This window comes from Zootoca vivipara, chromosome 12, assembly GCF_963506605.1.
Source record: "Zootoca vivipara chromosome 12, rZooViv1.1, whole genome shotgun sequence".
Classification (NCBI taxonomy): domain Eukaryota; kingdom Metazoa; phylum Chordata; class Lepidosauria; order Squamata; family Lacertidae; genus Zootoca; species Zootoca vivipara.
In genome coordinates, this window is record NC_083287.1 from 24534176 (window position 1) to 24549872 (window position 15697).

Genomic DNA, 15697 nt, shown 5'->3' on the forward strand with positions numbered 1-15697 from the left:
CTTACCCTATATATGTCCACTCGACGACTATGATCTGCGGAACTGGCACTGTTATAGGTGCCACATAATACCTGTTCTGCATTCATAAGAAATAAATCTTTTAGTGTGGCAGCACCTACACTTTGGATCTCGCAACCTATTGATACCAGGCAGGCACCCTCACTGTACTCTGTTTAGCTCCTGCTAAAAATATTTTTTGTTTAGACAAGCCTACCCAGATAATGTGGCATTTTATAATGTGGCATACGTGTGGTTTGATTGCTTTTAGTTTATTGCTGAATTTTTCCCAATTTTTTCAAATGTTTATATAATAGTTTTAACTTCCTTCTACCAATACTTTTGTTGTTTTATTCTCCTTGTACACCACTTTGTATCTCAATCAAGTGGCATATAAAGTTTATGAAATAGATAAATAAAATCTCTCCTATCTAATTTACTCTTCTTTGCAGCATTAGCATTCATACTTTGTTTTTGTCCCATATCATCACCAAAAGGCATACATGCACCCTTTCTCTCAAGAACATTGTCCTTCAAACTCTCCCTCTATTCCCCATTTTCTACTTTCCCCCCTTTTCTATGTAGATGAATGGCTAGAACTTAACCAGGTATTTGGCTTGGACTGATTAAAATTCTGTTTCCTTTTAAATGAGTTTGTAGGAGGGAGGTTATTGGTCTGTTTGATTTATTATATATTTTGTGTCTTCATTTTGTATTTTTATGTTGTGACCTGCCAATGATCTTTGGCTGAAGGGTGGTATGCAAATTTAGTAAATCATTTTGTTATGAGGTACATTCCCCCCCCAAGAAAAATACAGCCTGGAAAAATAGGATGAATACCTCATATGAAGAAGGGGGAGTAAGTATCTTGGTTGCAAAGAAACTTATATATTGGCTTACTGTGTGTTAAAATGTTTTGTGTTAGACGGTGCCAGAAGCATCTATACCAAGCTATGCTAAAAATCTGAAAGACAAGAGTTCTCTGGTTTCATCTCTTTATAAAGTTATTCAGGATCCACAAAGTGAGGTAGGTAAATGTGTACAGAATTATAATTGGGTTTGGGAGAACTGTTGAGAATAAATTGTGCACACTGTTTCACTGCAGCACTAAGTTCTTAAGAAGTGGGCAGGATTAGCAGAAGTAAGAACAACACAGAGCACTAAACCTTGTTCTCTTCTTTATGAGACCCTGCTTTAGCCCTCTGGTTTTGACTTTTTGTAGATACTACCTATGTATATTTCAACTTTTCTATCGTGCTGCTAAGACTGGAAATCTGATTTTAAAGGCTACCCTTTTCAGCTGAGAGCCAAACTAGATGTGAAATTAAATGTATCAATAATTAGATAATTATTGGAATTGTGGGAGAGAGTTTTAACTGTTTTCTTTCCCTAATGTATTTCTGACCAAAGACAGAAATTCACAATTTGCCTATTTCTCTCTTCTGTGCTGATGAAATAGCAGCTATGATTGAATATGGCATAAGGGGAGAATGGAGCATACTAATTTAACATTTACAATACAATACTGTTTCTTTTAAGAATTGATAAATTTTGCTTCTTTAAAAAGTGTAGAAATGCGTACTGATGTGTTAATCCACTAACAAAATATTTAATGTTTGATTTTGTTTCAGCTGCTAGAACCAGTCTGCCATCAGCTGTTTGAATTTTATCGTAGTGGTGAGGAACTTCTGCTTCAGTTCACGCTGCAGTTTCTTCCAGAACTGATATGGTGCTATCTTGCCGTTTCTGCCAGTAAGGACCTACAAAGCAGTGGCTGCATAGAAGCACTTCTCTTAGGAGTTTATAACTTGGTTTGTATTCACACTTGATAAATTAATTATTCTCTCTTGGGATAAAGTGCAAATTACTGTGTGATGTCCCAAGGGTCCTCTTAACCAGTTAGATCTAAATCTCTGTGACATACTGCTATTAGCAGAAATGATCATGTGGTTTTTTCAGAAAACAAGCCAGAAATCTGGAATATTAACTTGCTTTGGTTTGGTATTCTCTGTATTGACATTAGTTGGATTTAGCAATTGTATTTTGAAGCTTTAGCATAGTGGGATGAAGGAAGCTGTTTTAAAACAGTTGAACTACGGGGCATTCATCAGTAGGCATTCTTCATATCACATGTTTACCTACTAAGCTCACTGTGATAGTAGTAGAAAAACTCCTCCCTGGAGCGTGCCTCTGACTAAATATTTGGGAGAGTTGCATGGTAAAATGGGCTTTGTAATATTCTAAAAGGAAAAGAGGGTTGGAAGTAGGTTCGCTGCTTCCTTCTATAGTCTCTCTCCACCCACCCCTCAGTATCTCCTGATGTGGTATGTGAGATATTGGTGGGAAAATGAGTGTGTGTGTGTGCTGCAGCAGGAAGCAATCTTTGTTGTAGAATTCCCAACACCCTTTTCTTCTGCTTGAAAGTGAAAGACGTTGGGAGGAAGGGCAAAGTGGGTGGGTGAGAGAGACTACAAAGCATTATCTTGCTTTCTGTTACAAGATAATGGAGCAATAGATGAACAATGTGCCTTTCCTATACTTTCCTTGGCTCTACTCTGTGTCTTTGGAGTGGGTGGGAGAGACAAACATGGCCTGTATTCTGGGAAGGCATTTCCATTTCTGTACTCTGGTTAATATGCATAAGCAAACAAGTAAGCATACTAATGAAAAGAATGTCATTAGCTGATGCAGTTAATGGCTACCTACCTGAGTTTATAACCATGGTAATTACTTTTTCTGTATTAAGCTCAGAATTGGTGTTTAACCGCATCAGTGGTGTTTAAATGTGGAATGTCTTGATTTTGATGGAGGCTTAAAGGAAATTCTCATTTCTCAGTTTTCTATCTGTACTTAAATCAGTAGTCTCATATAATAATAAACTAACAAATATATGTGGCGTAGGCTTTCTTGGTCCAGTCTATTATGCAAAATGCATTGTGTTCATCTTGTGGGTAAGTTTATACACCTTGAGGACAGAGAGATCAGAATAATCAAGGGTCTGTCAAGGGAGCCCCCAAAGTCAAGCAATTTAAAAGACGGCTGAGTCACGGTGCTATGTAAAGCACAAGTGACTTTCAGAACCTATAAAAATGAGTATGACTATCAGCCATTAATGATAAATAGACCTAGCAAGATAAACATGGTAAATAAGATGCCTGAAGAGGGACATACTACAAGAAAGAAGATTCCACCTAAACATTAGGAAGAACTTCCTGACAGTAAGAGCTGCTCGGCAGTGGAATTTGCTGCCAAGGAGTGTAGTGGAGTCTCCTTCTTTGGAGGTCTTTAAGCAGAGGCTTAACAGCCATCTGCCAGGAATGCTTTGATTGTGTTTCCTGCTTGGCAGGGGGTTGGACTGAGTGGCCCTTGTGGTCTCTTCCGATTCTATGATTCTATGAATTGTATTTTTTTGCTGCAACAGACTAAACATGTAAATGTTGTATGCAGCTGAGTGCAAAGGAATTTTATAAAGTTTGTAATTCAGTGTGTTATGCTATAGTATTCCTTTTTTGTGAGAAAATAAGTTAAAATGCACATTAAAGTCATTGTGTTACGTTCAGGGACAACCTTCTGCTACTCTGCTTAACAGAAGGCTCTTTGAACCTGCAGACTCCTGTCAGTAGAACAGATTGGGGAGACTCTTTTCACCAGTTGGTCCCCCTCCAGCAACTCATTGGACCTAAACCCCCTGGAGCACATTTGGTGGTGAGGGCAGTGGTGTATGGGGTGTTTGTGAATGTGCTGGATCAAGAGAACTTTCCATTAACTGGTGTATGCCATTAGATATGACCCATAAGATTTATTTAGGACTCTAAAGAAGCAAATGTATTGAGCAAGATTAGACTTGATTAGTAATTATTTCCACTTGAGTAAAACTTCTAATATGTCAGCTGTCAGATGCTTTTTGATTAGGACATCCTAGATGTTAATACGTAATAATAAGATGCTGGATTTCCACATTCATCCTCTTGTAAATTCAAATGTTCACGTGTGCATCCATTTAGTAGCTTTGGGCATAATTAAAGAGCTAATGAGGGATGGGAAGTTCATGCCCTACTCTGTTGCAGTTGCTCAAGTGATTTCTAATGTAAACAAAATTCCATATATTTTTCATTATATGACATAACTTTCTTTTATACCTTACAGGAAATAGTTGACAAACAGGGGCACAGTAGGGTATTAAGTTTTACAATTCCATCCTTATCCAAACCTTCCATATATCATGAAGTAAGTTTAATAGACACTTCTGCTTCCATATGTGTGTGTAGTTTTGTTGTAGCCTCCCTTGCATGAATGTCACCTGGCCTTAATTTTGTCATCTTAAGGATAAATATTTTTTGCTTTAAAAGTCTGCTGGTAGTGCAACTAGTTGCTGTATCTTACAAAGGCACAAGTGATTAGGGCAAGGATGAACACAGAGTACCTGGGTTTTGCAAGCTGATTAGCTTATTGTCCTATGCCCTCCAGGTGTTTAAATTGTCTCCTATCAGCCCCAGGGGGAAATGGCCAGTGGTCAGGGATATTGAGAACTCTAGTACAAAGCATCGGGGATGGGGGGGGATCAGTTTGGGAAAGATTGTTCTAAAAGTATCCTTAATGTGAAATATTTGAAGTAAAATATGATGGGCTTCAGTGTTCTGGAATATATAATGTTGAGTTTAAATTACCATATCTGAGAAGTATTGTCATGGCTAAAGTTCTAATGAGTTTCAGGTATAACTATGTAGAACAGGCATAGGCAAACTTGGCCCTCCAGATGTTTTGAGACTACAATTCCCATCATCCCTGACCACTGATCCTGTTAGCTAGGGATGATGGGAATTGTAGTCTCAAAACAGCTGGAGAGCTGAGTTTACCTATGCCTGATGTAGAACCTAACTTATTTAAAATTATGAAATATTTTACATTACTGGTAGTTTGGTCAGTGGAATAATAAAGCTGAAGATAAAATGAGAATAAAATGTCTGTTGTTGGTTAATAAAATGTCTGTTGTTGCATGAAAACTGTGATAACCAAAACTTTGATGTGGTTCAACTAAAAGTTTATCACTGAAATATAAGGACATGTGATAGCAACAGACCCTCTTGCAAAGTTAGGTCTGTTGCCAAATCCCCTGCTGCAAGGGAAATTGGGAACATAGCACAAGGTGGGCTGAAGGGAGGAGCTGAGCCTGAGCCTACCCCGCCCCTACATTTTAGCTGGTTTTCTCCTGATGAAGCTCCAATATCAGAGGAAACTCCTGTTAAGAGGTCATTAAAAAAGGTAAAGGTAAAGGGACCCCTGACCATTAGGTCCAGTCGTGACCGACTCTGGGGTTGCACGCTCATCTCGCATTATTGGCCGAGGGAGCCGGCATATAGCTTCCAGGTCATGTGGCCAGCATGACAAAGCCGCTTCTGGCAAACCAGAGCAGCACATGGAAACGCCGTTTACCTTCCTGCTGTAGCGGTTCCTATTTATCTACTTGCATTTTGACGTGCTTTCGAACTGCTAGGTTGGCAGGAGCTGGGACCAAGCAACGGGAGCTCACCCCGTCACAGGGATTCGAACCGCCGACCTTCTGATCAGCAAGCCCTAGGCTCAGTGGTTTAACCACAGCGCCACCTGGGTCCCTAAGAGGTCATTAGCTCTTTTTAAAAATAGTTTCACTTGGAATTGCACAGGGAAGAGTTCAGCTCCCCTTTCTAACCCACCTGTGCCAGTAAACTGATCTTGTTACCACTCTTAAGTTACTATTGAAGTGGCACAATGAATCTTCTGTACTATATTTTAGTGGCCTTTTACCGTTTTCCTTATGAATGTACTGCTTACCATGTAACCTTCAGTTAAATTTTATACTTTTATGTTTGTCAACAATCAGCTGTCTATTTTAGTTTCTTTGTGCTTTTTTCTTTAAAAAAAATATTCAGTACTGCTGTTCTTAGTGATGTATTCAAGTATCTGTTTTTCTTAGCCTTCGAGTATTGGTTCAATGGCTCTTACTGAGGGTGCTCTATCTCAGCATGGCTTATCCAGGGTTGTGTATAGCGGACCTCATTTGCAGAGAGAGATGTTAACGGCACAAAACAGGTAAAAATGCATGCTGCTGCTTTCAGTCTTATACAAAATACCAAACTTGGCCAATTATCAACTATCCTTCCATGTTATCTTCATATACCACATCTATAGTTTAGATGTTAGTGGAATGTTCTTGATAACAGTTCATAATGTGTGTGTATCAAGCCATGTGTATTTTTCAATGAATCAAAATTCTTTATTTGTTCATAGGTTTGAAGTATTGACATTCCTTTTGTTGCGTTACAATGCTGCCTTAAGCTATATGCCTGCAGTTTCTCTTCAATCTTTATGTCAAATCTGCTCAAGGTAAGTTTTCTTTCTTGGTTGAACTGAGAATAGTATTTTAAAATTGTAATCCTATGGTGTCTGTTCCAATCTGTAGAGCTTGGTACAAGTTAAAACTCCAGTGGGTGATTTTTCATTTCTGGAAATGCATAATCTAAAACAGTAATCTAAAAGAGGGGAGGGCAGATGCTTCAAACAGTACTTTTGGAACCCAGCCCTAAGCAGTTTTGCTGTCTCTCCACATTTGGCCAGTGTGAAAGAAGAATGGGTATGCAAGAGAGCTCCCTGTAGGGAAGTCATATTATTGAGAGCTAGGCGACCCTGCTCGTCACATTTGGCCCATGAGGCTGATCCTAATAAGGATCTGGCCCATGGAGTCCAAACAATTCCCCACCCTGAGTCAGTCAGATGTACACTCAAATTCCTAAGTTTAATTTATTGGTTTGTCAAACTATTGTATCCAAGGCAAAGCTCTTCAGGAATCCTGCTGGAATCTTTTATGATCTGGATTGCTAATTGAACTTGATTTAATAGAAATTTGACCAGATAAGAGCAATGTTTTGGTTTGTAGGAGACAACTCTGAAATGATGGAATTGGCTAGTTACATGCACTCTGATTTGACCTAAAAAAACAACATGCATTTCAAGATTCTTTTATCCTTTTCAACATAACAACTGCACAATATATTTCCTTTTTTTAACACACAATCAAGCAATCTAAAATAACAATACTAATACTAATTATATTCTTTTAGGATCTGTGTTTGCGGATATCCTCGTCAACAAGTAAGGAAATACAAAGGCATAAACAGCAGGATTCCAATTTCCTCTGAATTCATGGTGCAGATGTTAACTGGGATTTATTATGCTTTGTAAGTTCAGGAAATGTTATGTCCTATATTTTAAAAAGAATAGTACATTACTGGTTGGACAGTGCACATAATGCGTAATGCTCATTTACATGACAGAGTGCAGTGATCCTATGGGTGCTGTCACAAAAGATTTTGGTTTCTGAAAGTTATATCTTACCTTTCTGAAAACATAATGACTGACTCTAGAGGAATCTTAAGGCATGTCAGTGTGCCTAGAATTGTCTTTCCCAGGAATGTTCTGCTCAGGTTCTGCTTGTGGAGCATCTGATTGGCCACTGAGAACAGGATGCCAGACTAGATGGACCACTGATCTGATCCAGCAGGACTATTCTGATGTTATTATGGCGCACCACCCAAGTTTGAGTAAAGTTACCATCTGGGCATCCAGAAGTAGTGGCAGACCAAGCAGCACTTTAGATGTTCTCCTTTACACCAGGTTTATCCAATTCCAGGTCCTCCCATTATCTCTGACCATTGGCCATGCTGGCTGGGGAATCACCAGACAGAGTCAAATGACTAGAAAATATCGTAAATATCGTAAATATCAGTGTTTCCAAATAGCTTCTATTTTATTGAATACATGTTGTGCATTTTATTTCTGTTATGATAAATGATTCATCCAGATGGATCTATAATGAATAACATGTATGGCTGTGATGTTGAAATGAATAATCATTATAATCAGTTCTGATTTTGTGTCTCTGCTAACTTTCTAGTTATAATGGAGAATGGGATCTAGCTCGTAAAGCAATGGATGATATTTTATACAGAGCACAACTGGAGTTATATCCAGAACCACTGTTGGTAAATATCTTGTGTTAAATTATTCTATAGCATTTGTACATTTTATTTAAAACATTTATATCCTGATTTCCCAGCTCATATGAACTTGCCAAAGTAATGTAAGCTAAAATTAAAAAACAATTTTCCATAACAATTAAAAGGCAAATCATAGGCAATGAGCTAATAAAACCTTCCAGAAAAAGAGAAAACATTGGAGAAGAAAACAAATTGAACACTAGTCTGGCCATGGATCTGCTCAAAACACAGGCAGAGTAGGAGCCAGTTGGATATCCTCAGAGAGGAGGGAGCTCCATAACCTGGGAACTACTGTGGTAAAGGCAATCTCCCTCATTACCACCCTCCAGACCTCTAATAGCAACAGGAGATCTTCTCCAGTGTCCAAGTGAATGGGTAGCTTTATGTAGGAGGAGGTTGTCCTTTAAATAGCCTGGTTCTTGGATATATAGGGTTCAAAAACTTATGGGTAGCTTTTAAAAATTAGTACTGGAAATTGATTGGAAGCTCTAGATGTAAACTAGGGCATGCATAATCAAGGGCAGACATGCATTCTCCAGTTGGCCTAAGCCAGGCATGTCAAACATGCGGCCCTCCAGATGTTTTGGACTACAATTCCCATCTTCCCCAACCACTGGTCCTGCTAGCTAGGGATCATGGGAGTTGTAGGCCAAAACATCTGGAGGGCCACGTGTTTGACATGCCTGGCCTAAGCTATACAAACACACTCCCGGCCATGGCTGCCTAGCCTTCCAAGGGCAAAGCTGCCTTTAAAACAGGGCGGCCCAACTCCATTTCTTTGGGTCTGGGGGTACATTTGGCAATCTAAAACACTCGTTGGCACCATAAAATTCTCATTTCACAAGACAGTCTGGTGCTGCTCAGAACCCTTCCCTATAAAAGCACCTGAACACCCCTCCAAAAAATACAATACAGAGACCAAAAAGCAATCACCACCTCCTACATCAACCAAAAAAGGCCCAAAAACTATGTTAATAACATTTGCAAATTGAGAGAGGGACAAGGGGCCTTGGTGGATGCCAATGAGGTGCTGTAGTGTCCATGGACACAATATTGGGGACCCAAAGCCTAAGGCATAATAGTCTCTCAATTTTTAAGAGCACACAGTAAATAAATTGTCAGAAACAAGGACTTCTGTACACTTGGAATGACAGTGGAGGGGGGAAACATGATTATAAATGGACTTCTGCAACAGCTTTTAAGGCAAGTGTTCTCAGTCTGAATTGTTTACTAATCCTCTAAAGCCATAACTGAACAGATGGAAGTCAAACTGTTTTTTGTTTTGACTTTCATCATATCTATATTGATGCTTTCCTTGATATATATGAAATGTTGTTTTAATTCAAAATCTGGTATTGATGTTGAAAATTTATCACACTTTTTTGTTGATTTCTTAGGTTGCCAATGCAATAAAAGCTTCGTTGCCTCAGGGTGCCATAAAATCTAATAAAGAAGGTACAAAATGTATTCAGGTTGAAATTACACCTACTGCATCTAGAATATCAAGAAATGCAGTGACCAGCCTGTCTATTCGGGGCCATAGATGGAAAAGGCATGGTAAGAAATGGAGTTAATGAAACTACAATTTGTTAACTGAATACGAGAAGTCAAGGCTTCCAGAATGTCATTAAGTTGACTGGTGAATTAATTGTGTTATTTAATTTCTTTTATACAAAGAGATACTATGACTTCCTCTATCAGTACTCTGATGCATAAATAACTCTATGCTTATTCAGTTTACCATACATTATTCCTAAATTTTAATATGTACACTGCAAAATTAGTGTGGGTGTGCACTTCAGCTGCCCGTATCCAGAATTTGATAACTGGAAGTTTCATCTCAAGTTGAAAGCTTCTGTATATAATTTCATTAAGAAGCAAAATAATAGATTGAATTCCCAAGAGTAAATTAAACTGTGTAAATTAAGATAGCTAGAACTTCATTATTTTAAACAGTGAAGATTATCAAAATCAGTGATTTTTATTATAGTTATTTAGCTCTTAAAGTGTCCATGTAGGTTTTGTGTTAAGAATATGTTGCAAAGAAGTAGCATCCGCATAGAGTACAAGGCGTTTTATTTTCATTTGTTTATGGGATAGTCACTATGAAATTATTTAATCACAACTTTTGATCATTAGAATAGATCTTGAATGTACCCTTCTCCCCAGTTGGATGATCTAAGGCTTATTTCATCCTGCAGAAAACAACACATTCCATTGAGAGAGAAAAATTAGGCATACTTTGTATAAAACAAGACAACATCTATAATTTACAACATATTGAGGGGCAGTATCAAGATTTACTGGGATTTATCACTCACATAATGGATTTATATCCACTATGGATAAAAAATTAGATTGATAAGCTTAGCCCTACCACTTCAACAACCTTTGGACTGGGAACCTTTTTCCATTTTTATCTACGGATATAAAGTCACTGGAGAACCTCTTAATAGTCCCAGTAATGTTTTCTGGCTATATTGGAGATCGGTAGAGTATTTCATTTCAGTCCTATAGTTTAAAGCTCAATTTGTACAGGTTAGTGGTATCTGTTGAGATGAATCTGATCATACAAAGATGTTGCTGTCTTCTAAATGAACTGCAGCAGAATGCTTTAAAAAAAACCTACTACTATGAAATACATTTGATTACTGATTTGGCTAGCTGCTCCTTCTGTCTTGTCTCCTCATTAAGAAACTGTTAAGAAAGATTTGGAGTGTTGCCCAAATTTCACTTATTTATTTGTTTAAGGCATTTCTATACAGTACTGTTTTAGCATTTCTAAATTCAGTAACTTGCAGAATAATGGTCCAAGGACACATAGCACTGCTTCCTTCTAACTAATACAATTTTGTATCTTTTTATGAAACTAAATATACTGATAGCCCAGAAAAGTTAAATAACTTGCACTTTTTAGAAACCAAACCATTCTTTAATATTGCCTTCCTGCAGGAGTCATACTTGATGATACAGGTGCTGAAGTTCACGAGTCAATGGTTAGGACAAGTGTTTGCTGCAGCAGATAACAGTAAGGAAAGAGGCTTGATAGAATTAGTAAAGCAACTGACTCCAATAAAGATGAACAGTTACTTTGTTAAGAAGAACAATTATTTGCCAGGTATGCAAGTGTTGCTGCAGACTCCTAAGAGTTAGTAAATGGCGAACTTTCAATTCAGGAAGGTGGTGGTGTAAAATGGGGGGGGGGGGGTCTTTGTCTCCTGCAAGAGAACTTTTATAACTTAACTGTGTTTAAAAATAATCTAGAAGAAAAGATTGGGTGTTTCTAGGCATTGACCTTCTTACCACAAAGGAAAACAGTGTTTTGCTTAAAGCTTTGATTCAGAGTAGAAAAGAGGCATTTCCCTGTTCCATTGCAGTCATCTCCAATTACAGTAACTACAGTACCTCCTTTGCTATTTTGTGTCAACCAGTGTGCATGCAGGTGGCATCTACTTGGTCTCACTAAGCCTGCTACACCAACCTATTGCAACTGCCTAGAAGAACAAAAACCCTACTGCTGCAACCTGACCACTTCACACAGGTGTGGGGCAAAATGCTTTAGCAAAACATGTACTGTGGGCATTAAAACAGGAACTCCCAGATTATCAGAGGTCCAGATCAATGCCATAAACTCTCTATATGGAAAGCATGCATACCTGCCAAGTTCCTCTCTGAAAAATAAGGGACCGGACCGGAAGTAGCATACCGGAAGTAGCGCTGCCGCCATTTTGGAACTGGGCGGAGCATGCTCAGAAGTGACTTTTGATGCTGCTGTGCCCAGTTCCAAAATGGCCGCCGCGCCAGAATAAACCGGGGAAAAACAAAAAAAAATCCATTTTTCCGGCTGGGGACAGCTGGAAAAACGGGTTTCCCGGGGAATACGGGAGATTTGGCAGCTATGAAAGCATGCCACCAAGTGGGAGAGATTTTCAGTGTTAGTAGAGGCATGGAATTTAGTTCCAGGTGTTTCTGTAGGGAACACTTCACATAGTTTTTAACTCAAAGATGGTAAACTTAGTCGGTCATTCATCAGGTTGCAATTTTAGAATCTGAAAGGTTTGGTCTTCGATTCTTCTCTCTCTGTGTATTTTACAACAATAGCATTATTATTCTCATTTCCTATTAAGTTAATTTGCATAAGAAAAGTAAAGCTCTAGTGAGTTCTTAATTTCTTGAGCGTTGAGCTTGGGAAGCTATGCTTCATACTTAGTAGCTTGTTGCCATAAACGATGGTATAATGACACAAAGTGTATATGTGGATGCCAAAAAGGTGGTTTATTTTTAGGCAAGCATTTTATTGCTGAATTGGCATGCTTTGGAGATCTCAAGTTCTGTATGAGAATGAAGAACTGGGACTTGGAAGAAAATATTGGGGGTATGGTATATTCCCCAGCCGTAAAAGAACAGCAAGCAACCTGGAAGAGGAGCCTAGTAGTCCTGTTCAGTCGTTGCAGGAGTGGGGCAAAGGAAAAGGACTTCTTTTTGTGGTTCTTTGCTTCTCTTTCCTCCTCCCCACACCTTTCCCTGCTATGTTGAGAAGGGGCTTCCAACCTGAGCATTCTATAGATATATGGCAACGATTTTTGATGAGCAGCAAAATTTATTGTTTTTCCTAAAATATCCCTATGTAGTGCCATGGAGGCAGGTTTTTTTGTTTTTTTTAATCTTTATGTTTCCATAAACTAATCCCACTTCTTAAGGATATCATTGTGAGCTGTTAGGGGTTTGAGCAGGATGGTGTCCTCTCGTTCCCTACCTTCCCTGTTCCACACAATCTGCCAGACATCTGGTTCCTTTTATACCCACCTTTCTCCCCATGTAAGCTCAATTGTCCTCAACATTTGGGGGAGTTCTGAATCTCCAGTGGTGTGCATTTGGGTTACGCTTTGAATTTTACAATTTTTCATTCATTTTAATAGCTTTATTGGCCTGTAGGATTCTCCTAGTATATAGAAACCATACATTTATTTTTGATTGTCCTGTTTCACTTTGAAACTGATAGGCATTTGATTACCTGAATTTGCTATAAAATGGAACGATTATAATTTTTATTTTTTATTAATTGACCTCAAAGCTACTTGGCTCCCAGCTCTTCAATATTTTCTAATCCTCTGTCTTCCTAAAAACACTTAGTGACTTGTAATAGTATTCTCTAAACCAGAAATCATCCGTACAACTAACATAAAAATACAGTGTCTTTCTTTTATATTTATTGTTCTAACTGCTTGATTTTAGAAAAGGAAAAAATATGAGACTGTAAATACATTATGGGTGATTTGGAGAGTAGACTCATTGAAATAATGGACTTCACTGGGTCTACTCTGAGTATGTCTTAGTTCCATAGGGTGATAGCCAGCTATCTGAATCTTCAAGGTTAAGATTCCAGTTAATCAGAGTCAAAATGCTGTAGAAGGACAAAATGTAATTCTGTGGTTTTTTTCTTTAGTGGTGCCAGTTCAGCTTTTTAAATGTGTTATATATTAAAGTAAAAAAACCCCTATGAATTACTGAATACTGTGACTAATGTTGAAAAGATGTGTTAAGCCTCTGTTTTTCTATATGATTTTCAGGGTGCTTAACTTGTAAAAATGCAGTTGATGATGCAGCTCTTTCCAGTGATGCCCACCTCCCTTCCTCTGATTGAACTTTCAAAATCTGATTGGACAGTGTCTATGTATTTTTGTAGTCTGTTCATTTTCAGTTTAGACTGAGAATTCCATTTGTTACGAAGCTCATGACCTCCTTATGACCTTTAGATATTCAGGCCCTGTTTTGTTCCAAATTTGGTTGAACCTATTGCCCTCAAGCTGGTTCTACTACTCATGTTGGCCCCTAATAATCATTCAACACTTAAAAAAAACTATTTAGTTTTTGTCTATCCAACAACCAGCAGAACCTCTTAGTTATTTTAAGTTGCTCAGCAACACAAAGGGGCCAGTAAGTTTTGCTAATATATTAAAGTTCAACATTTCAATTGTGCTACAAGTGTACTATGGTCCTGGCATTTGTTACTGCTTTCCCCTTAGAAATGATGTAAATTGCAACAGAAAACTTCCAAAATGTGTGATAGAAATTGTGCAGATCAAATGTTAAATATGCATAAGGAAGCCATAGATTAAGGCAATCATGACAGCAGTGCATCTAACTGTTTCTTCCTCAGTTTAATACCATATTCTTCCTATAACAAAGCAAGGTTGGCAGCGTGAAGATCCGCGACACAAAGAACTTGTAGTATTTGGCTGAAAGATCACTTATTGGCAATTTTTAGGATTCATTTTTTACTGATGTTTTATAGTTTTCTTTGTAACATTATTTATTATTTTGTTAAACTGCCATGAGTGTTTCATAATAAAGGTGTGATACAAATGTTAGAAATTATTTTACTAATTTTCATTGAACTAAGGGTAATGACATTGGGGAAGATTCACAGCCTTGCTATGATCTTGTATACAGTCTGAATGCTCATGTACCTACCTAAAGAAACAGGGCTCAAATAGGGATCAGTCTACAAGGGGATGGGCCATATGTTGAAGCCCAGAGGGAGAAAAAGGGTGGCCTGGCTTCAGAAAGGTTCAAAATATTTTCTGTAAAAACATTTAGCATAGTAAATCTCCATATGTAGGATAAATGTCGATTTTATGTAATGTCAAACTAATACAGAAATAATGTTGATTACAATACAACTCTGTTAGATAATTTCCAATATATTACGGTGCAACCTACAAAGCAATTACTTTATTATGCTGTTTCTGGATTTATTATAGTTTACTTTTACATGATAACTTTAGAGTGAATGTATTTATTTACGTATTGACTACAGTAGCAGCAGCTGACAGGTAAGACATGGGCTATAATTGAAATGTCTAGAGTTTCGTTTTTAAATGTTCTAGTGGCAGCAGAATCACTTTACTCCCAGAAATAATGTATGTCCTTCCTACTAATATTGCTAAATAATAGGACAGTAAGCAAAACATCTGACCATAACATTCAGCCTTCTAGTTTTGTCAGATTTGTCTTTTTCGTCTTTTTTTTGTTTCTTTTGTCTCCATGTTTTTGTTTCAGCCATTTTTTTGTTTTGTCTTATCCATTTTTTAATTCTAGAACAACCAGATAATGCTAATGACACTACTGAATCGGGCAACTTTGTCATACCCGAGATTAGTGTTACAAATGTGACTGGAGAGAGAACCGGGAATGGGGAAAAAAGCAGAGCACCAACAGAGAATGATGCTCAGCATATACAGGGTGTGCAGGAAGCACCTACAGATCCTAGAGTTGACAGCAAAGGCATGCCAGAGATCAGGAGGCAAAAATCTGTAAGAAAAATTATGGAGGATGGAATAAGCTCACCTGGCAGAGTGCAGTTTTAGCAGAGCACTTTGTAGCTACACTCAGAAGGTATCGATTGAAAGGATCACTACTGCATGTTTGGAAGATTACAGTACAATAAATATATTTGCATGTTACCTTGAATAAAACACAACTGCATGCTTTGCACATAGAAAGGATCTTTGTGCTGAATACATTGTTAGCATGCTGGTAGTTCTTAAGTTTTAGCATGGGAAACCACACTGAGAGAGTTCAAATTGGCGGGCAATTGAGATATTTTTAGATCAGTACTAATTTTTTAGCTATACAAAGTCACTTAAGGAAATTTTTCTTCCAAA

At 37.9% G+C, this 15697-nt stretch overlaps 1 protein-coding gene and 1 long non-coding RNA gene across 6 annotated transcripts in view; one reads left to right on the forward strand and one right to left on the reverse strand.

The window, feature by feature from the left end:
* The window catches only part of HYCC1 (hyccin PI4KA lipid kinase complex subunit 1), a 30942-nt gene that overhangs the window by 12598 nt on the left and 2647 nt on the right, over nucleotides 1–15697 (forward strand). For 2 of the 5 annotated variants that reach the window (XM_035129120.2, XM_060280725.1), the window contains 8 exons: nucleotides 923–1024; nucleotides 1629–1808; nucleotides 4144–4224; nucleotides 5951–6066; nucleotides 6265–6360; nucleotides 7095–7211; nucleotides 7928–8015; nucleotides 9428–9587. In XM_035129120.2, the coding sequence (XP_034985011.1) occupies nucleotides 923–1024; nucleotides 1629–1808; nucleotides 4144–4224; nucleotides 5951–6066; nucleotides 6265–6360; nucleotides 7095–7211; nucleotides 7928–8015; nucleotides 9428–9587 (940 nt within the window). Of the gene's footprint in view, nucleotides 1–922; nucleotides 1025–1628; nucleotides 1809–4143; nucleotides 4225–5950; nucleotides 6067–6264; nucleotides 6361–7094; nucleotides 7212–7927; nucleotides 8016–9427; nucleotides 9588–10982; nucleotides 15429–15697 lie in introns of those variants that run through there. The other 3 variants (XM_035129123.2, XM_035129124.2, XM_035129121.2) reach the window with 3 other exon arrangements.
* Nucleotides 1–15697, reverse strand: part of LOC118092176 (uncharacterized) — a 63239-nt gene that overhangs the window by 11250 nt on the left and 36292 nt on the right. The window lies entirely within an intron of this gene.